This window comes from Salvelinus namaycush, chromosome 12 (genome assembly GCF_016432855.1).
Source record: "Salvelinus namaycush isolate Seneca chromosome 12, SaNama_1.0, whole genome shotgun sequence".
Taxonomy (NCBI): Eukaryota; Metazoa; Chordata; class Actinopteri; order Salmoniformes; family Salmonidae; genus Salvelinus; species Salvelinus namaycush.
Genome location: NC_052318.1, coordinates 45618143 through 45640236, shown reverse-complemented (window position 1 = coordinate 45640236; position 22094 = coordinate 45618143). Strand labels below are relative to the sequence as shown.

The following is a 22094-nucleotide window of genomic DNA, read 5'->3' as shown; positions in this document are numbered from 1 at the left end:
ATGAAGACAGCTGACTGCTGACAATCCAGTCCAGTCTTAACCTCATGTAGACTACTGAAATATAGTCAACTACTCCCTGTAAATGGTGCACTGTCTCTGCATCACTCTCCAAATGCAACTCGAGAAGGGCACTCTCCATGGTCCTGATCTCATCAATTGATTGAATACCGGCATGGTATTGAGATCCGGAGCCATGGACAGCACCATTCTTGAGTATAGAAAGTGATGCAGTACCAAATTACAAACACGAGAAATGATAATGCCCACTGGGCACACAATGGTTGAATCAACGTTGTTTCCACGTCATTTTAACTAAATTACGTTGAACCAACATTGAATTGACGTCTGTGGCCCAGTTTGTACACTCTTAGAACAAAAAGGTGCGATCTCGAAACTTAAAGGGTTCTTCGGCATTCCCCATAGGAGAACCTTTTGAAGAACCCTTTTTGTTTGCAGGTAGAAGCGTTTTGTTTGCAGGTAGAACCCTTTTGCAACCCTTTTGGGTTCCATGTAGAGCCCTTTGTACAGAGGGTTCTACCTGGAACCAAAAAGGGTTCTACCTGGATCCAAAAAAGGGTTCTCCTATGGGGACAGTCAAAGAACCCTTTTGGAACCCTTTTTTCTAAGTGTGTAGTGACTAGTTGACTAAAACCAGTGGAGGAAAGTGAAGACCATCCCCCTCAGTGAACTTAATTAAATTAAAAAAGAGAAACATAGATAAAACTATAGTAAATATATTCACATCACTAAACCATGTCACAAAACCTAGGAGGCTCATGGTTCTCGCTTCTGTCCTCCTCTGGGTACATTGGGTATATAAACCTAGGAGGCTCATGGTTCTCACCCCCTTCCATATATAGTTCTCGCTTCTGTCCTCCTCTAGGTACATTGACTTCAATGCAAAACCTAGGAGGCTCATGGTTCTCACCCCCTTCTATAGACTTACACAGTAATTATGACAACTTCCGGAGGACGTCCCCCAACCTATCAGAGCTCTTGCAGCATGAACTGACATGTTGTCCACCTAATCAAAATAGCAGGGAATGAATCTAGTACTGAAAGCGTAAGCTACAGCTAGCTAGCACTGTGGTGCAGAAAATGTGGTGAGTAGTTGACTCAAAGAGAGAGAAAGACAATAGTTGAACAGTTATGAACAAATTCAATTCTTCCAAAATGAAGGAGAAGCAAAAGAGAGAGAGAGAGAGATAGGTATATTTGGTTGTATTTTTTATTTATTTTTTACTTTCACTTAGCTAGAGAATGCAGTTAGCTAATTTAGCCTACTCAAACACAAACAGAGAGGGTTGCTATGTTAGCTAGCTGGCTATGGCTATCCAACACTGGAACTCTTCCAAGTGAAGGTAAGCTTTTGGTTTTATTAATGTATTGCCACTGGGGCCCACCGGAGTCACTGCTAAACTGCTTTCTGACTGTACGCTGTACTGCATGATTGTAGCTAGTGGGTTTACTAACGCGTTAGTTCTAGTAGCTATGTTGACTATGACGTGACAACGATGTAGGCTGTGTGTAGCGGTTATAGCGGTCATGATATGAAGGTTTAGCTTGGAAAGGTTTTTTTGCCTGGTCAAAGACAGCTGATGTGTTGTGTACTGAAGTCCACAAGTGAAGGGAAAAGCTGAGAGGAGGAGAGCGCGTAGATAGTTTGCGAGAAATAATTATATATACAACGAGCAAAGTGATCATGCTGTTTTTATGTGGCTGCTATGAAAGTGAACTGTGTTTGCGTGTGATCAGGGGTGTATTTATTCCACTGGTTCTGTTGAAAAACGTAAGCAAACAGAACGAAACAGGGATAAAAATACCAAAATTAGTCTCATAGAAATTCACATTTGCTACTGTTGGACTAATGATTACTCCCTAGATCAGCTAGATGCAAGCAAGAGTGTGCAAGGCAGTGTTGAATGTCACCTTGATTATTCAAAATGATCTATGTTGTAAACCTTCATTCATAGACTAGGTTGTAGCAACCTCATGATGGCTACAGGGGAAATCAGAGCATCATGTAGTAGCCTAAACCTATCGATGTTACATTGAGCTGGGTGAATGGAATATGAATGACAGTCATCCAATATGCTGTAATAGTAATAAGGCCATGCTAATCCTCCCTCATCGTAAACGGCACCGACCGCCGCTGGCTAAAACGTATTCTTCAATTCGACTAAAATGAGATTCTTCTTGTTCTTCTTTTCACTCCTCTTATGTGTATTGATACTGTTATGATCTCATGTCATTATCTTCATCTATCTGCTGTAAATCTTTCAGGAAAATAAGACATCTTGTGACCTTGTGAATGCTTTTGGGGGGGGGACTTTGGTCAATGTGTGGAATCCATCAGGGACGTGAGGATGAAAACTCTCCTTTTAGATTGACTTTGAGCCGTGAGAAGAATAGTGTGACATAAGAATACGCTACCGTGTAATTCCTGCCCGGGTACTTTGAGGTTTTGTCCAGGTTTCCTGTGCAGTCTATTGGATGAGATTTGTCGATAGCAGCAGTGCGAAAAGATAATCCCCAGCCAAGATTTGGCTAAAGGTAACTCACAGTGATGCTGTAATCTCATTCCACCAGATTAGCCATCCGCCTTTCCCTGGCACTCGACACTGACGGAGCATCCTTCCATCTCATTGCTGGAATAGGGGTTATTCCTGATTGTGATCTACATTCACCTTTTTGTCGTGGCATTTTTATAAAGTCACACATTGTACATGTTTTTTTGTTTGTTTTTGTCTTCCACAGAAATATACCTGAAGTTGCTAGAGAATGGCTAAGTGAGTCAAACCTTTTCTATTAGGGGGTAGCAACACTCCATGTTTCATACCTTTCTATTGCATGTAGGCCTATCTGATATAAACTTACTTGCTGGTATACTTTAAATGGAGCAGAATAGGAAAAGGTCTCTAACAAATATGGCAAGCAATACTTTTAAGAGCTCAGAGGACTGCTGACTGCAACCGGAGAAAGCTCACACCAGAAATAACTTGGCTCCTATCCAACACTGAGCACATGCATATTAATAACACGAAGTGTTACCGTTGGCAAATTATTTGTCTGTTTGTCAGAGGCATTAGGCTTACCTCAGACTTTTCATCTCTCATAAGAAAAACTCCATAGAGCAGTGTTTCTTCCAAAGGTTTTTATGACATTGGTTGCCATAAGGTGCTAATCAAAGTCAATGAATAGGTTTCCCCTGAGGGATTATGAAAGGAGGGCTCCATTCAGTTCAACAGTATTGGAGAGAGAGGCAGGCAAGGCTGCAGCTTTGACTTGAGCATCTGTGAATACCCCAAGCACTATGTGATGAATGGTCACTCATGCAGGGTGGCTTATAGCCCAAGTCCAATCCAGTCGGTTCGGTAAAACTACACCCAAGGGTTAATTCCTCAGCTCTGCTCTTGTAAGACGACATATGACCATGACTTATGGCCCGACAAACACATATACAAACTCAGGATTGGGAAACATTTTGGACAAAACATGTCAGTTATCATCATTTAGTATAAATGATGTGTTTATATCAGGTTGTGTCGTCATCAGTTGCACACCTGCACACATTTGATGAACTGTTGATTTGACCATTTGTCTTTCTCACTACTTGGAATGAACTTTGTGTGTTTTATCCTTTCAGAATGTGCCACTATACAGTGGAACACTTGGAATGCTGCTGAGTTTGACTGTTTCCTTTCTCTTTGATCTTTGCTAAGGTTATACAAGAAAACCTCTGGGAATGGCACAGTAAGTGAAAACCTTTTCCCGTCTCTCTAATAATACTTGCCCCCATGGAAATAGAGACCATCACTGATTTGTGATGAACGTGAAAGAGCTCCAGTTACATTCTGTGTTGACATTTTCTTCTTCTTCCTTTCTTCAGCTTACCCTTTACCTGGGAAAGAGAGACTATGTCGACCATGTTCAGAATGTGGACCCTATCGGTAAGTCTTACTTTTAGACTTCGCACTTATGTATCGTATCCAGTTTCGATACTTGTATTGAGGGGCAAATCTCTCAAATCTCTACCCATCGTTGTTACAGAGGGAGTGGTGAAAATTGATTCTGCAGGCCTTGCAGGCAGGAAAGGTACACTTTCTTTTACAATACTATTTTTTTTACAGAGAAGTTGCTCATGTTAGCAATTCTGCGGAATGATAACACTCTGGTTCATGTTTATCCTGTTCTCTCCAGTGTTTGTGAAGCTGGCGTGTGCCTTCCATTATGGCCGCGAGGACCTGGATGTCATTGGACTGTCCTTTAGGAAAGACATCTGGGTCAAGCACATCCAGTTGTACCCTGATGCTGGCCACAAACCCAACCTCACTCCCATGCACGTTTGCCTGCTCAAGAAGGCAGGAGAGCAGGGCCATGCCTTCACTTTCGATATTGCCACAAACCTTCCCTGCTCTGTCACACTCCAGCCAGGACCAGAAAATGCTGGAAAGGTAGGCCCTTGCCTTGATAATAGTTTTCTTTCTTTTTTTACCCCAGATAGATAGAATTCCATGATTCATTATATTTACATTGACCTTTTGTGTACACCTAGGCTTGCGGTGTGGACTTTGAAGTCAAGACGTACATTGCAACTGAGGCAGACCCCGAAGAGAAACTTGATAGGAAGTGAGTGGCTATCCAAATCTTTGTGTTGTTTATTGAAATATTTCACACACATTAGAGATTCTCTACATGTTAAAACCAATTGTTTCTTTCTGACCTTTTTTCTTCTCTGCCTCCCTGTCTCCCTCCCTTCTTCACTTTGCTAATTTCCCCCGTCTTTGTAGAGACACTGCCCGCATGACCGTCCGTAAGATCCAGTTTGCCCCAGACGCGACTGGTGCTCCTGGGCCCAAGGCTGACATCTGCAAGAGCTTCATGATGTCTGACAAGCCTGTCCACCTACAGGCCTCTCTGGAGAAGGAGGTGAGTTACACAGAAGGCCTCGCTGGATTCTACAGCGCATCTACTGTAGCAACTTTATTGGAACACATAATATAAAGGGGATGCAGACATTAGACAATTTTGCCTTCTTATTGATGTCAGATCTACTATCATGGAGATCCGATCGACGTCAACATCAAAGTCAAAAATGAAACCTCCAGAACAGTGACAAAAATCAAAATCATAGGTAAGTCTATCACCACTGACTCTGAATGTTAGAACTAAAATGCTCTACTTCATTTGGTAACGGGGGTCTCTTTCCTTCAGTTGAGCAGACTACAGACGTGGTTCTCTACTCCGCAGACAAATACACCAAAACCGTACTTTCTCAAGACTTTGGGTGAGTAGACAGAAACCCACCCTCAGGCTATGTCCCTCTCCTCCTCGTCTTCTATGGAGGGCACTTCCCCTGATGCTCTGGGTCCTAACATCTCCGACCTTCTCTTACAGAGAGACAATAGATGCCAATAGCACATTCGATAAATCCCTTGCCATCACCCCCCTACTGGCTGAAAACAAGAAGAAGCGCGGTCTGGCGCTGGACGGCAGACTGAAGGACGAGGACACGAACCTAGCCTCCAACACTATGTGAGTGGCAGCCATTAATATTATCACATTCAGATCTAGACTGGAACAACCTGAGTCCATTTCTCACCGTCTTCTCCTTTCCCCCAATTAGTATTAGAGCCGGTATGGATAAGGAAGTGTTGGGAATCTTGGTCTCCTACAAAATCAAGGTCAACTTGATGGTGTCTTCAGGAGGGTAAGGCTTAAAATATTATTATTCTTTGCTTGTAAGCCAATGTCATGCTTTCCATTGAATTGGAGGAAAATAACACGTTCTAATCTACTATGTTCTTTACCCCCATTCAGCTTGTTGGGAGGTCTCACAGCCAGTGACATACAGGTGGAGCTCCCGCTGATTCTCATGCATCCCAAACCCCAAGGTGAACTGATAGTATGACCGAATAAATAATAGGATTTGCCATATCTAATAAACTCTGTCAAAGTAGAGCTGATGTGCTGAGGGTGTAATGTCTCTCTCTCTCTACTCATTCAGAGTTGCTGCTAATGTACCCATTCTACTCTTTCCCCTTCTACCATAATGAACCCTATTACATGAACAGAAGTGTGAGTATAAAATTATAGAATACAATAAACAAGCATGTATTAGTAGCACACACCACAGTATTCAGCTTAAAGTGTTGTTTTTTGAATTGCCTTATGAGTTTGGGTTGTTCTCATGTTTCCCCCCACCCAGAGTAGAAACCTCTAAGGGTGAAGGTGAGCTTCTATCCGACAGACTTGTAGACCCTACTGTACTGTAGACATACCTTTGATGTGAAGTGCCTGTTCATTGTTGGGCTGTTGAACTCTGGTCTTTATAGAGGCCAGGCTTTGCCCTGGATAAAATTAGCATGAAGGCACACACGGTTGTATTTCAATTAAGTAAAAAAAACAAAAAAAAACTGTAGATTACTCAGATGATCCTGTGACTAAATCGAATCCTTGTAATCATGGCGTTACTTCAGGACCAGAGTTCACTGCCTCAGTTCACATGCTGTCCTTCACTGTAGTCGTCTGTGACAGTCACCAAGCGGCGATACTGATTGTATATGTTTTGTGAATCCCCAGAAGGGAAGTCACGCTTGAAGTTGAGTAAATTCCCTCAGCAGTAGAGAAAAGAAAGAGGGACTGCAAAGATGAATGGAGCAACGCCGTTGACAGCTGCTCAGATTGAGACTGACGAACAAACCAACGTAGAAACAGGAACACCTCATAAGAAGAACCATCCATCAAATACACAACATAGATTTATTTTGCTATTACAGACATGTCTTCAGTTGTGGTTTTGTGAGCTTGTACTGTATGTTGATATCCAGCCATGCATATGAATCATATCGCTTTACCATTCACTCTGTACTTCTCACATAAATCCATGGGGGGGGTCAACGATCACATCCAACCAGTGGCGACGTGTCATCAGGGCAGGTGGGGCCGTTTTGAACCATTTTTTTTGTTTGCCTGTTGTGCATGTTATTTTGGCATTCATACGTGTCACATATCAGTTTGCAAATAATGTAAAACATGGTCTCTTTTTTGCTTTCTTGAGTAAGGCAGCTCCAAAATGCAGGTGTTTCAGCCTAGCTCAGTGCTTTCTGTGGTGGTGGGGCAGCCAGCGGAAAATATGGAGCATAGGATTTGTTCTCTAGTTGCGCTGTGATTGCCTCAGTGTTCTGTCACTCATGGGAACACTATGTCACTGAAAAATCTACGGGTGGAGCTTGAAAATTCAATCCCCTTGAGTGCTGCCATAGACTTACAATAGAAGTGCCCATCCAAGAAGGCTCAAGGTCATTAGCCACAGATAAAATGACGTTAAATCACGTTATATCTACCGTAGCTTTGATTGGACTGATCATGTGAACATCATACTTTCAAAATCTTAGCTAGCAAGCTAGACAAGCAGTCATCATCATGCATCAAGCAGGCTACTGCCTGGGAAGGTCCCCCACTCAGAAGTACGAGAAGGGGAGGGAGGCAGGGTAGGTTGACCTCAGGTTTCCCCACTGGAAGTCCGAGGTAGGGGGAGCGGGGGAATCTATCAAAAAGTGCACCTCTAACTTTGTACAGTACTAATGCAATTAGTAATGCAATTAGTTGTGCAATTTAGTTTGTGTTCTCTTCTTTATAAGTGTGTTATTCTATTTGTGTATTTGTGTGATATAGGATTTGTGCAATTTAGTGTGTTTTTTGTTAGCAATAGGGTAATAGTGTAATAATTCAATTCTCTTTTTTATTTGTATTTATATACTACAATTTGTTTCTATTTGTCTTTGTTTCTTATTTTTGTATATATTTTTATATTTATATAGTTTTAAATGTTATGATTATTTATTTGTGTTGTTCCAAATGTCTGAATAAAAATTACAGTTAGTGCAGAATGGTGTTTTTTTTTAGGGGGAGGGGGGGGTTCGCCCAGGGAGCCATACAGGCTAGAACCTCCGCTGGGTGTAAGGACATCAAAGCTTCCATTCAATTCTCAAAGGTATAGATTTCCCTTCAGATTTCCAATCAGTTTGACAGAACGGTGTTCAACGTTTAATTCAATGGAAATGGTACTGTACTGAAAGACCAGTTGAAGAACGGCCAATTAGAGCACACTGGAAGAAGTTAAGCAACACTAAAGCTACATTTAAGAAACATATAGTTTACTTAACTGAAGTTACTTTGAAAAACTACTTTGTGATAAAATAATCATATCTAAATCTTAAATATCATTGAACAGATCATTCTGGAGTCAGATGTTAAAATAATGTTTAATTCAGCCTATTAAACACAAAAACTATGTATCTAGTGAGAATTAGGAAGGACTAATGCTGAAAAAATAAAGGAAATTCTTGCCTACTTCCTATTTTATTTTTGCAAAAGAAGTAGTGCGCAGTTCCAGTAGCTAGCTACACTGCTACATGGCAAAAAAAGTTATGAACTACTGAAAACACTACCTACTGTAAATTTCAATTTAGTTCAACTTCCAACAAGCTACAGCAAAATGTAGTTGAACTACGTGATTATGGTGGCCCAAAGGGCGATTGTTTATGGTGTGCTGCAGGAGATTGCAATGGATAATGATCACACCCTTATTGATCAGGCCACACCCACCCACCACAAATACCTCAAAAGCTGCACAGTAATGGAAAACTGTAATTTATACGGTAATTTTGTAAAACATTTTACTGCAGCATACTGTAAATTATGGTGCATTGTGGGAAAATGTTATGGCCAGGGAAAGAATTGCTGTTTCTTGAATGGTACTGTATGTCCATCCCACAGAATACAGTACCGTACTGTATTTTTGGAGCTAGTTCCACCCATTAGTGAGAGTGCTGTACCAATTTAACTGGTATGTGGTCGTAGTAATGCCCCATTAATTTAAAATGTAAAAGGAACACATTGGTGTGGCAGCAAGTCTTAAGCCTTTAATGGTTGAGCATTTTGCTCTTTTGGTCTGTGTTGCCCTTTAGTAGCTGCCAGTTTAGAAGCCTTTGTTATAATATTATAATATTCATTGATATTCTGTCATGTGTAAGCACATCACCGGGCAGCCAATCTGTTTTCACAAATCCCATGTATACTGAACAAAAATATAAACGCAACATGTAAAGTGTTGATCCCACAAAAAGCTTATTACTCTCAAATGTTGTGCACAATTTTGTTTACATCCCTCCTAGTGAGCATTTCTCCTTTGCCAAGATTATCCATCCATCTGACAGGTGTGGCATATCATTACACAGGTACAACTTGTGCTTCGGACAATAAAAGGCCACTCTAAAATGTGCAGTTTTGTCACACAACACAATGCCACAGATGTGTGCAATTGGCATGCTGACTGCAGGAATGACCACCAGACCTGTTATCAGATAATTGAATGTTAATTTCTCTACCATAAGCCGCCTCCAACATCGTTTTAGAAAATTTGGCAGTACACGGAACCAGGCCAACCCAGAACCTCCACATACAGCTTCTTCACCTGCGGGGTCATCTGAGACCAGCCACCTGGACAGCTAATGAAACTGTGGTTTTGCACAACCAAAGAATTTCTGTACAAACTGTCAGAAACAGTCTCAAGGAAGCTCATCTGCATGCTCGTTGTCCTCACCAGGGCCTGACCTGACTACAATTCGACGTCGTAACCAACTTCAGAGGGCAAATGCTCACCTTTGATAGCCACTGGCACACTGGAGTAGTGCGCTCTTCACGGATGAATCCCAGTTTCAACTGTACTGGGCAGATGGCAGACGTGTTGGCCAGCAGTTTGCTGATGTCAAGTCAACATTGTGAACAGAATGCCACATGGTGGAGGTGGGGTTATCGTATAGGCAGGCATAAGCTACGGACAACGAACATAATTGCATTTTATCGATGGCCATTTGAATACACAAAGATACCGTGACAAGATCCTGAGGCCCATTTCTGTGCCATTCATCCCCCGCCATCACCTCATGTTTCAGCATGATAATGCACAGCCCCATGTTGCAAGGATCTGTACACAATACCTGGAAGCTGAAAATATCCCAGTTCTTCCATACTCATCTGACATGTGGCCCGGCCATTGAGCATGTTTGGGATGCTCTGGATCGACGCGTACGACAGCGTGTTCCAGTTCCCGACAATATCCAGATACTTCGCAAAGCCATTGAAGAGGAGTGGGACAACTTTCCACAGGCCACAATCAACAGCCTGATCAACTCTATGCGAAGGAGATGTGTCGCCATGCATGAGAGAAATGGTGGTCACACCAGATACGGACTGGTTTTCTGATCCACACCTCTACCCTTTTTTTAAGGTATCTGTGACCAATAGATGCGTATCTGTATTAACAGTTATATGAAATCCATAGATTAGGGCCTAAATCATTTGTTTCAATTTACTGATTTCCTTATATGAACTGTAACTCAGGAAAATCTTAGAAATTGTTGCATGTTGCGTTTATATTTTTGTTCAGTGTAATTACAGTAAAATACTGTGAAAACCCCAATCCCTTCAATTAAATTACTTAATCCATTCATTCATTACGATAACAGTAGCATTTACTTTTTTACAGTACAACAGGGTCAATGTATTGTAATGTGCGTCATTACACAGTACTTGTTTTGATACTGTATTTAGATTACAGTAGGTGTACTGCAAAATGAAATACAGTAACTTCAAGCCAACCCCTTTGCAGTGTGTTAAAACAGTCCGAAAATGAAAGTGCCAATATTTGAGGGTTCTGAACAATAGAGAATGATCGAGGACTATTGTACTGTATCTGTCCCATTGTGGCGTCTGTGAGCGCGCAGCAACGCCATTGAGACCATCTCCATTTTTGGCCACTTTGAGTCCTCTAACTATCTCTATGTTCTGAACACCTCCTTAGTGGTGTGGTCATATCTAGATGGGATACAGCTTTGGTGATATTGATTTTTTTTGCTAACCCTAACCCTTTCCCTAACATTAACCTTATTATTCTAACCTGCTACGCTAAATCTCCTAACCGGCTGCGTAAGTTCTCCTAACTAATCACAGGAGTGGTTCTGGGAGTAGGCTCAGCTTCAACCACAGCCCTCTCTCTACAAGGTCATCGCCCGACTCATCCATGGACACGACTTCTTCCTGTTCAGAACAGGACAATCTTAACTGTTGTGGTGGGAAGACATATTCATGTGTTCGTTGTTTTCAGGTGTCGTTTAGAAAGTGAGTGGGAGAGATGCAGCCGGGTGCGGCAAGTGTTTTGCTGTCCTATGTGGGGATATGCAGCTGTGTATGTGCTGCTCTACCTCACACATGTGGAGTACTGGCCTCTAACCCACTACATCCTCAGGGGACACTGTGTGTGAAGGCCTCCCTGCTCCTCTGTAACACTCCACCGCTCATTTCTGTCCAGATATTAAATTAGCAAATGTTTCAATCGTATTCCTCCCCTCTCATCATCAGCTTTTAATGTGTTGGTGAATCTATGAAGTGTGCTTGCCTACCCCACCCTTATTTCTCTTGGAATGTTACCAAGTATCCCAGCTAATACAGGTACAGAATAATTAGATGTATCTGTTTAAATAAAACCCCAATAATAAATCAAGAGAAACAATGGTGTCATGAGAGATCTTCATACATGTTTTCCTGAGGTCATTGTTGGCATCTCAAACAGCATTCCACTATGCCTGACCTCTACTGTATCTCTGCAGCGTTGGATTTCTATGTCGCTGCAGCCCCACAGCTCAGCCGGGTCAGAGTGGCTGCAGCAGCTATCATCGTGATGGGCTACCTCTTACTGCTGCTCCCAGGAGACTGGGATGACAGTGTTGTCCACTGGATAGAGGGTTTGTAGCAAGGAGGATAACAAGAGGACAGCGTGGTTGGAGATGATGGAGGAGCAAATGCAAAGCCCAAGCACAAACTAGCAGGCATTTCTGCCCTAACTTGATGCTTTGGTTGTACAGGGCAAAACTTGGTGTCAAAAGTCTCTCGAAATGAACAACAAACATTCAATGCATTGTCTTGTGTCTTTAAGAGCTGAAGTGCCAGATGGCCATATGTTACAACATTGTGGAGAGTGGATTATGTGTTTCTAGATACCGTCAAATAAAAAAAATCGGTATTTCTCTATGCAGAAAATGAAATGCATTTTCTATTTTACTTATTTGATTTTTCTTATCTCTATGGCGGTAGCTTCAGTTTCTGAGCTGGCTGTATTCTTCCAGCACGAAAGGTGGCGGTAGCGGAGCTCAACCGTTACACCTTAAGTTAAGTCAGTGCACGCATGTGTACAACGTTTTTTTGGGGGAAGAAACGGCGTGCAGCAACCAGGCATAGCAGTCGAATTATGGCACTGAATGCAGGTAAATAAGACAATTTATTTTCTTAAATACTCATGTTTTATTTTGGTTGGCGTTCTCACAAGTTTATTTTGCTAATTGTCTTTCAGAATGCCAGACTCCGACGTTTTTGGGAATTAAAGTTTAGCCTGAAAGCCCACTTTGACAGCTAGCATGGTTAGCTTAGCCAGCTAACGTTAGCTAGTTGGCTAATTAACTTGCCAGCTAGGTGTTTTGGTCTACCAGTGTCTCCAGTTCAGTTAGCACAAACTGACGTCGCGTGATACTTGCTTGCTAACCATCTAGTTAACTCACTTATCTAAAGTTATCAGCCGCTAACATTATCTAGGTTAACTGAAATCGACTGTCAGTTTGATAAGCTAACTAATTTAGCTAGCTGCGTGATGAGCAAGCCAGCCAGTACTACTGTAACGTTAGGTGCTTTTAGTAACGCGGGTGTATTGCGCAAAAACAGTCCGCATGAAGCCAGAAGTTAAATACAATTCCGTTTCAACTTAGCTACTGTGTCGGTGGAGGGAATTTGAGACATTATCAAAAAGGTGGTATTATTAAACAGACGTTCCAAACGTGGGTCTGTTGTAGACCCAATTCCTCTCTGCTTACCGCTGCTCTAGAGGCGTCACTACGATTCTAGGCTGTATCACAACTGGCCGTGATTGGGAGTTCTATAGGGCGGCGCACAATTGGCCCAGCGTCGTCCGGGTTTGGTCGGTGTAGGCCGTCATTGTAAATAATAACTTGTTCTTAACTGACTTGCCTAGTTAAATAAAAAAAACTAATGTCAATATAATTGAAAGCAATTCTAGTGTATGCAAATACACACACGTTTCTAAAAACAGCTAGCCAGCCAGCTGTGTCCAAATGACTGAGTTCTGGTTGCTTTAATGTCGGTTTACTCCTCTCATCCACCATGGTTGCCCTGTCAGATGATGATGACTTTGAGTGGACACCCCCTTCAGAATCTGAGATGAAGGTTATTCATGCTCAGCGGGAACGACAGGACAAGATAAGCAAGCTCATGGGCGCCTACCTCCTCAAGGGCTACAAGATGTTAGGAGAATGCTGTGAGCAATGTGGGGTGAGTGGGGGATAATCCAGACCAACCCAGTTAATATATTTGCCACATGTTAGCCAACATTAGATATAGTGATCTATAGCTAAATATATTTATTTTATGTTAAAGAGATTGATTGATCTTGTCTTTGGAGGTTTTAGTCAGCATCTAAGTAGCTTTACTAATAAGGGGTATGACATTAGGTCTTGTGTTGAAGAATTTGTGTTTTGTGCCTCCAGACGATTCTCCTTCAGGACAAGCAGAAGAAGAACTACTGTGTTGCATGTCAGGAGCTGGACTCTGACATAGACAAGGACAACCCAGGTAAGAGTCTGTGCAGGGTTAGGATCATTTCTGTTATGAGAAGGCGAAAGAGTTGCTTGACGACTCATCCTGAATTGAATTCCACTGTTCTGTTGATCGCTCCATACATTGTCATCCTAGAAGTAGTTTGTGCTGATGTCAAAATGAGAGGCGTTGCTCTGGCCCAAACCATCGGTTTCTGGGTCCAATCAGAACAGTCAATGTGTTAGCATTCTACAAGACGTCCGTGGGGAAAGCAAATCGTGGAGAAGTAACGCCATTGGGCATGGCGTTTGGCCGGAGCGATGTGAATGGGTAGTAAGGCTAGGAAAGGAATTTCCTTACCTAACGCTGGGCCCTGATTATGAGTCATAACTTATGACTTGGTTTGCAACTAAACTTTCTTCTCCTTTCATATCCTTCTCTTCCCTCTTTTGTCTTACTCTCCTCTCACACTCAGCTCTGAATGCCCAAGCTGCCCTGTCACAGGTCCGAGAGAGACAGCTGGCCTCTCAGCCTGTCCCTCAGGCCAATGAAGCACCCTCCAGCGACACCCCCCTCTCCATCACTGGGCAGCCCAGACCAGAGCACTGTGAGGGGGCTGCGTCAGGACTGAGAGGACCCCTACCTCCACCAGCCAACCCCTCCCCTGCATCCACCGTGACCCCCAGCTTCCTCCCTCCGTCCACCCCCTCCATCCAGCCAGTCCAGGTGCCAGCCCCCCTAGTAGCCCCTGCACCTCACCCAGCCCTATCCAGTGCTGAGGAAGTAGTGCTGCACAAGCTGCGGTGGGCCACACAGGAGCTCCAGCACTCAGCCTCAGTAGAGGCCAGTATCCAGCTGTGCAGCTTGATCCGCAGCTGTGCAGATTCACTGCGCAGCCTGAAAGAGCTTCACCAATCATGAGACTGAACTGATGGCAATTAAAAATAAAAAAAAAGAAATAAGGCATCAACACTCACATAAGCAACACCGGAAGTTATAGCAGCTTGTTTCCCTTGCAATGGTTTTTGTGACAAGTTGAAGCTGCTTCGCCTCTGCCGGTTAAGGTTATTATAATAAACTTGGACAACTGTCTGCGTATGCATACTTTGCATTTTGAGGGCCTGACCTGTAGTTATATTTTGTTTATACTTTGCTGTTACTTTTTATTTGCAGTCTTCTCTGTGGATGCAGGGTAAAGTTTTGACACAAACTTGCATGATGACAATGGGCACCGCTGAGTGGTCGAACATCTTGAGCTAAATATAGTTGAATGGTGTTTGACTGGTTGGTATTAATGTATGTCAATTGTTTATAAAATCAGAATTTATCCACGTTATTCATACTTTCTCTGTGGTTATTATTCATTTTAAAACAATTTTCCATGTAATGTAATTGTATAGCATTGTAGATACAGTAGCAATCTATACTAGATGAAATACTTAATATTCTGTATTGTAGTGAGAGTTTCCTGACGTTGAAGCAGCTGGGATGTTTTTGATAAGGACAGTAGTTTTTAGTGTCATAATTATAACTTTTAAGGGTCACTTATGTAGTAGGCTATTGGGTGAATTTCAATTTGTTTGTATAATTGGAAAAAATGGAATAGAGTAGAATTTGAGGTAAAGGAGCTATATACAATATTTAAATATTCAGTATTTATGAATAGCAATATTTTGTGGGAGTTTTCATAGTGGTTTTTGTCTTAATCTATAAAGGCCTTTAGAAATGGGTAAAGGTGCAGAATTTGGTATTGCTAGGATTAAATCAAACACTGGCATCAACATAGGATAGTTTAGTTCCTCAGCGTTATTGTTCCTAAGGACATCATACTACTGTTTCCTCTATCCCCAAATATAGTGAGTGATTTTGACAGCGGTGAAGCGCCTCGCTGCGATGAAGTGGGATGGGGCGGGGACATATCGAGGGGCGAGGTTGTCAGTTGAGACAAAGGAAAGCGTTGTGGAGTAAAAAACAAGGAAACGAGGAATAAATTAATCTTGCTAACAGCTTTTTTATTTAAACATACGATATTAATGTTTTCATGGTCAAAGTCATTTTTCATCCACACAACGATGGACGCTGTGTGCACGTCGCCGCTATTGTACTATTGAGGACTCGTTGGAATTACAATAATAGGCGTGAAGTTGAACCGAGTTTTTTTTTATTGAAACGATGTTGCGGTAGACCTATTCCCTCTTTACATATGCAACATATTCTGTTGTAACTAAACGCTCATTATCGGTAGAAGTAAAACGCTGATCTGAGGCAATCAACGAAGACTACTATTTTGAAATCACATACGTGATAGTGTTCTTCCATTATTGAATTCAACATTTTCTTTATGATTTAATATTTCTGGCAGTTATATTATGCTATATGATTAAACGCGCGGCAAGGTTTTTTCTTTTTCAAAAATACATTGATAAAGAGGTAGGGAAAAATGAATGGGTTCCAGTCCAGTCCCCCTGAATGTCCAGGGAGCGTCTCTTCAATCGAAGGACTACCCCCTTTGCCAAAAGGCCTCAGCGGCATCCTGAACTCCAGTGGTGGCTCATGGAGAGACATCGAAAAAGTATACAGTAAACGGACACGCATTCAGGCCGATATCAGCAAGTCTAGAGTGAGCAACTCTCTTGGCCTCAGCAAGCCTCCAAGTCTGGATGCAGCGCTCGCTGTGCTGCGCAAAGAAATGGTATGAGGAAAGCTATTTCTGATAGTAATTTGTCTTCAGGGTCTTAGCTATATATGAGGACACCGTTATTTTTTCGAACCGGACCTCAGTCGGGGTATCAACTTACTGTAGCATAGTAGAATACACAAGATGCAATTGTGGAACTTGGTTACGTATCAGCAGTTTTCCTCTTGTTATATGTCACTCAATTAGCCCATGTCAGTCATTTACATAGATTTTTAAATTGGTCTAGTTAGTGTAAAGTTGTAACGTTAGTAATCATAACCGAATTACCCACCAGTGCAACTGATTTAAAGTTTCCTTAACTTTAAGTCAGTTGCACAAAACATTTTATGTGAATTTCCCCCTTAAATTAAGTTAAAAGGATAAGAGTGGCCATGAGGCCCATTAACTGCTTCATTCAATATGAATATCAATGTAAACAGCATTTGTGGAGGTGAATGTGTCTTTCATCTGTTCCGGTTACAAAAGGAAAACATCAACCAGCTAGCTAACGTTACTTAGCTAGCTTAACAATGGAAGGTGCACAATCCATGGTTACAAAGCTAGCTAGCTAGTCTGTAAACTAACTTGAAATAGAAAAGTAATATAAAAAAGTAGCTACAAGAAATGTGGTTTATTATCCTGCCTTGATTGTAGAAGTTCTATTTTGCTATCTCACAAAATAAAAAGCCATCTCTTCGAGGAGGCATTTAATCAGTGTACCAGGCTGTCTCCATGGTAACCAGATACTCTTTCTGCCATACATGCCTTCAAACTACTGTAAAACCCCTTAAGTATGCCATCACCAGCCGGCTTCCACCCGGTTACACAACCCAGCACCTTAGAGGCTGCTGTCCTATATACCATAGACTTGGAGTCACTGGCCACTTTAATAATGGAACACTGGTCACTTTAATAATGTTTAAATAATGTTTACATACGGCTTTACTCATCTCATTTGTATATACTGTATTCTATTCTACTGTGTTTGAGTAATATCGGAGTGGCAATGACTAAATCTAATATTTATATATTTCTTAATTCCATTCTTTTACTTTTAGATTTGTGTGTATTGTTGTGAAAAAAAAATTGATACTACTGCATTGTTGGAGCTAGGAACACAAGCATTTCACTACACCCGGAATAACATCTGCTAAATATGTGCATGTGACCAATACAATTTGATTTGACTTAAGGTAATATTTTAGGGTCTCTATTCAACGCCCTTAAACAATTCCCTTAGGTAAGGTAAAGTTATTCCTTAATAAACCCTATAGATGTTTTATGCAACCTGGCCTTGACCTCCAGGGGGCACCCATTGAATTTGTTCGTCACTGACTCAGAGATCATATTAACATGGCAAAATGTGTAGAATTGTACTAAATTATCTGTAAAACTGCAAGCACAAAGTAATGTAAAGCAAACATTTGTTTAGCTTTTGTTAATAAAATACTTTTTCTACTAACATAGGTCCTGCTGTATGTAATAAATTATAGTTTTTAATCCTAGTGCTGAGTAAATGTGAGTTAATGTGTAGTGGTTAACTGTATAGCTAATAGGCTATGTGTTTGTAGATCGGCTGAGGTTAAAGGCCATGAAGCCCTGGAAGTCTATGGAAACTGCTAGCATGCTTGTAGATACCATAGACTTCCAGTAATTGCGCTAAGGCTACTTAGCAACTTCCTTCACGCAGAGACATAAAATAGTATCCAAGTGTTCATCTGACTCTGAGGAAGTAGATAAAGGGCTTCATGGCCAACATCCTGAGGTATCCCTTTAATGAAGCTACAGCTACCAATGTGATAATGGCTGGGGTAGTTTTTGCTGTTGTCCAAATAGCATTTGAGTTTTAACATTTTATAGATATTAATGAATGCGATTTAACTTTCTTAAAATGTCATACCCCCACTTTCGGACCTCACTAAAACTCAGACCCTGGCTACAGCCCTGTTTGTCATATACAGTGTTCCATTTGTCACTGATGCTTTTTCTTTGGATATTGTAAGCAAATACATCGCATTTCAAACACAATTATTCTAGAAAACTACTAGAAGTATTATGCAATATTCCATTTCCAAATGAAATCATAGCTGCTTCTACACAATTTACAAAGTTGCTATAGTTCATGTATGAGATGATTGTCACAAGAATCTGTTCCTGTTGTCTGTCCTAGGTGGGCCTGAGGCAGTTGGACATGTCTCTGCTCTGTCAGCTGTGGTCTCTCTATGAGTCTATCCAGGAGTACAAAGGAGCCTTCCAGGACATCTCGTCCTCTCTGCTTTCAGAGAGCACCTTCACTACAGAAAAAAATGGTTACTCTGAGGAAGATGAGGATGACGAAGAGGAGGACAACGATGTTGACAATGTACCTAGGGATCCACCTGGCACTTCACTGTCTCTCCAGCCAACTCAAAACTCTCGTGACCAATGGATCAAAGAGTCTTTCCACATTCCCTTATAAACTTACAAATCTTTTTCTCAATATTTACATGATATTAACTGTTCCCTGTTCTGTATAACCTTTATATTATTTATTATACTGGTACCCACCTAGGTTATTGGCAGCAGGACATATTCAAACTGGCACCATTCTGATCTGAACTGTCTTCATCACTCTACGACAACCTTGTAATTATACAATTTATATTCAAAAGACCTTTCTAATATATTTGGACTGATTGTGCCCATCTTTAAAAGAAAAGCCATACAGTATTTCAGATACCTGATGAATTGGAGGCATTTGAATTTGGTGTCATTTGTTACCTACGATTGGATGTAAGTACACAATGCCTACAACTAATTTAACATATTTTATTGGTATCCAATCACACTTATTGATACATTTGAAGACTGTATAAGTGGCAGTGTCTGATGTCAAAGGTTTAGGATTGTAAATGCCTTGTAATTTGCTCCTACAATTTTAAGATTGAATGTAATCTTAGACACGTAGCCACATACACACAAGCCTGTATTACTCGTTTTTTGTTTGTTGTGTATGTGCAGTTTATATAATTAACTTTTTTTTTAAATATTCGCCCCAAAAATAAAAATGCAATGCTAACATATGTCTCATTACTATCTCATAACTCTACTTCATTGGCCGGGGTAATGGGTCAAGCTCAACTGTAATGTATTGGTTTGGAAAGGGTTGTTGACTTACTCTAACCACTAGATGGCAACATTTGTTGTGCCTGAGAGATGTCAGCTTTTGGTCCATTCTGCTATTGCAAACCTGAAATATTGTGCTTCCCAAAATTAAGCCAGAAAGACCTTCAGCTTCAGAAACTGTGCTATAGTTCATGTTTTTCTGGCTCATGGCAAAGTATGCAACTTGTTTCTAACTATGCCAAACTACTACGTCTCACAGAAGGCAAACACGTTTCCTAGTATTATATGTGGATACAGTTGGTTAACTTATGCTCAGTGGCTGTGCTGTTGCATGCTTTGGTTCAGTAGATCACTACTCTCCCACTGTCTGGCCAGTATAAACAAACCATTCCAGCCACACACAGTCTTATTAGGTAATGATCCTTGTTCTCTTCCTGGGAGAGAAGGAGGAGGAGCCCAGCACACAGGCGCTGTAAAACATTCAAATAGATGTACAAATACCATCATCATGCATTCATTACTACAGAATTAACCCTGAACATCTAATAGTTCTACTTCTTGAGTGGTTGAAAGATCATTTGAATAAAACATTTCAAAAGTCATGTTTCAACTTGAAACACCCTTTACATGTGGGGTAAATTAAGGTGAATTAAAGGGATACAACCAGGGCATCCCAGGTAACTTATCTTGCCATCATATTTAGTGTAAAACATAAATATTGCCGCAGTGACTTTCAAAGTTGTATGGTAACGCATCTCTATTTTTATCAAGGTCAACATCAAGCAATATAGCGTTGGCCTACCAGTAGGCTAGGCCTATTGTTGTCTCCACATAGTTCCTTCCATTTTCTACCACACGTCCATATACATTACACAGACATTATGCCAGCATAATGGAATAATATCTGTAATCACAGTGTTATAAGTATATTAGTACACATGCAGTCAGATAGTACTTGCTACTATTAATTTGGATTCTATCTTCAAAGAAAACATACAAAAGGTCAGAGGCAAGTACTGTGCTCAACTGCACATAGTAACTTGTGACAGGGTAATTACAGGAATAGATTAAAACTATACCTTTAAGCAAGCTACTTTACAGATCCACTAACCACCAGGAAATGACTAACTGAAAACAGGAAGCCCCCTACATCCCTCAGACATCCATCGTTATTTTCCTCATAGCCACAGTGCAAGGCCACAATATTCCACCCTTTGTTTTATATTTTTGTAATAACAGTCTCTGATATCTTATTGCCATTGGTGGTCAGTTCCCATTTCATTGTACTGCTCATATAGCAACAGAACATTAAAACAGGGGTGAGTGCTTTTACATTCCTTTTAGAAATTCCCATGTATTTCTATAAATAGGCCACAGATGCTATGGATATTGTTAGATACAACAAGGGGCCTGTCTGAGGACCCTTTTTAGTCTGGTTGGCCATTTTAGTCTGGTTGGACATAAATGACCAGTATCACCCAGTTTTAATAACCTACTTTTAATGGTTTTGTCTGGGAAATCTACATGCAAATAACTTCAGATCTCAATTTCCTCTTGGGGTTTGCTCTTAAAGGGTGCAAATGTCAGTGGCCTTATGTCTCTCAGACACTGATTAATAGTGAAGTGTTTACTACCTGAGTCACAGTAAATGACATGTTAAGTCATGACTTGCACATCCGAGAACAAGGTGGATTGAGTTAGGAAAATCTCAGCTCTAGCCAGCTCTCTACTTCACTGATCTCAGCCCTGAATACTGTAAACATTTTTTTTTAAATTCCCTTTGTTAAATAATGAAGAGTTTTGAACATACTTGGGCACAGTAAAACTCCTAACATCAACAGAATGCCTTGATCTTTTAGAGCCTGGGACCATGCCTCCTGTCTCTGTCAGTGTTGTTATTAGACTGTATTGCAAAGTGGAAAGGAGAGGTAGGCCTACACATAAGCTGCTGCTGGTATAGGGATTCTAGTCCAATGATGATTCTAGGTCACTGATGAATCACACTCCTCTATCCCCAGCTGCCTCTGTCCATCCATCCCTCCTCTCCTTCCTAAAAATATACTCCACACAGCAAGGGAAAATCCCTATGCAAGGCTACTCCTAATACGCACGGTAGGCCAGGACATATTTCCTCATGGAAACTCATGCATTATCTTATTGTACAATGTGTCTTGACCCAAACTGAATCACAAAGCTTTTAGGGAAGTAAGGAAATTAAATGCTATTCCTAAAATGTAAATAAGTGAATAAGGATAAAAGTGTCAATTAGGCAAGAGAACTTTACACATGGCTTCAATGTATCTTGCAGAATTTCTAGAATAGTTGTGTGAACAATTCAGCATATAGTATTCATTTTGAATAAAGTTCAGCAAAATTGGATTAGTTGGATTAGTCTGATTCACCCTTAATATATATGCTCTTCACTGGCCATCATACTGGCAGTGGCAGTGTACAATGGACCAATCCAAAATCTGAGGAGTTATAGTTGTTACCATTGCTGTACCAATAGGCAGAAGATAGAGACAAGGAACTTTGCATACTGCCGCATCATCAATGCTTTGCATACCGCTCCCCTTCTCTATCTACACCACACAGACGCAACAAATGATAGGCTACCACTTGGGGAGCGTATTCAATTGACTATAAT

The 22094-nt window shown here is 41.1% G+C and overlaps 3 protein-coding genes across 3 annotated transcripts; all 3 read left to right on the top strand.

The window, feature by feature from the left end:
* Positions 1–3717: 3717 nt before the first annotated feature.
* Positions 3718–11815, top strand: arr3a (arrestin 3a, retinal (X-arrestin); the record flags this gene model as incomplete). Its single annotated transcript, XM_039006165.1, has 12 exons — positions 3718–3753; positions 3890–3950; positions 4051–4095; positions 4201–4454; positions 4556–4629; positions 4791–4929; positions 5050–5134; positions 5215–5287; positions 5398–5535; positions 5627–5710; positions 5821–5894; positions 11673–11815. Coding segments are annotated over 12 exons (1206 nt in total), but the record flags the coding sequence as incomplete, so codon positions are not given.
* A 429-nt stretch (positions 11816–12244) lies between these two features.
* On the top strand, positions 12245–15001 carry LOC120056642 (protein ZNRD2-like). The gene is made up of 4 exons (XM_039004846.1): positions 12245–12326; positions 13250–13401; positions 13617–13701; positions 14141–15001. The coding sequence occupies exons 1-4, from the start codon at positions 12248–12250 to the stop codon at positions 14584–14586; spliced, it is 762 nt and encodes a 253-aa protein (XP_038860774.1). The 5' UTR covers positions 12245–12247; the 3' UTR covers positions 14587–15001.
* Positions 15002–15596: 595 nt separating this feature from the next.
* On the top strand, positions 15597–19394 carry fam89b (family with sequence similarity 89 member B). Its single transcript, XM_039004845.1, has 2 exons — positions 15597–16357; positions 18513–19394. The coding sequence occupies exons 1-2, from the start codon at positions 16106–16108 to the stop codon at positions 18798–18800; spliced, it is 540 nt and encodes a 179-aa protein (XP_038860773.1). The 5' UTR covers positions 15597–16105; the 3' UTR covers positions 18801–19394.
* Positions 19395–22094: the final 2700 nt, after the last annotated feature.

What these genes read in the sequence shown, in the direction of transcription:
- LOC120056642 (XM_039004846.1), top strand. Translation starts at nt 12,248, where the DNA reads ATGTGTACAACGTTTTTTTGGGGGAAGAAACGGCGTGCAGCAACCAGG. An exon ending in AATTATGGCACTGAATGCAG is followed by an intron (nt 12,327 to 13,249) that starts GTAAATAAGACA and finishes TTGCCCTGTCAG; the next exon opens with ATGATGATGACTTTGAGTGG. An exon ending in CATAGACAAGGACAACCCAG is followed by an intron (nt 13,702 to 14,140) that starts GTAAGAGTCTGT and finishes TCTCACACTCAG; the next exon opens with CTCTGAATGCCCAAGCTGCC.
- fam89b (XM_039004845.1), top strand. Translation starts at nt 16,106, where the DNA reads ATGAATGGGTTCCAGTCCAGTCCCCCTGAATGTCCAGGGAGCGTCTCT. An exon ending in CTGTGCTGCGCAAAGAAATG is followed by an intron (nt 16,358 to 18,512) that starts GTATGAGGAAAG and finishes TGTCTGTCCTAG; the next exon opens with GTGGGCCTGAGGCAGTTGGA.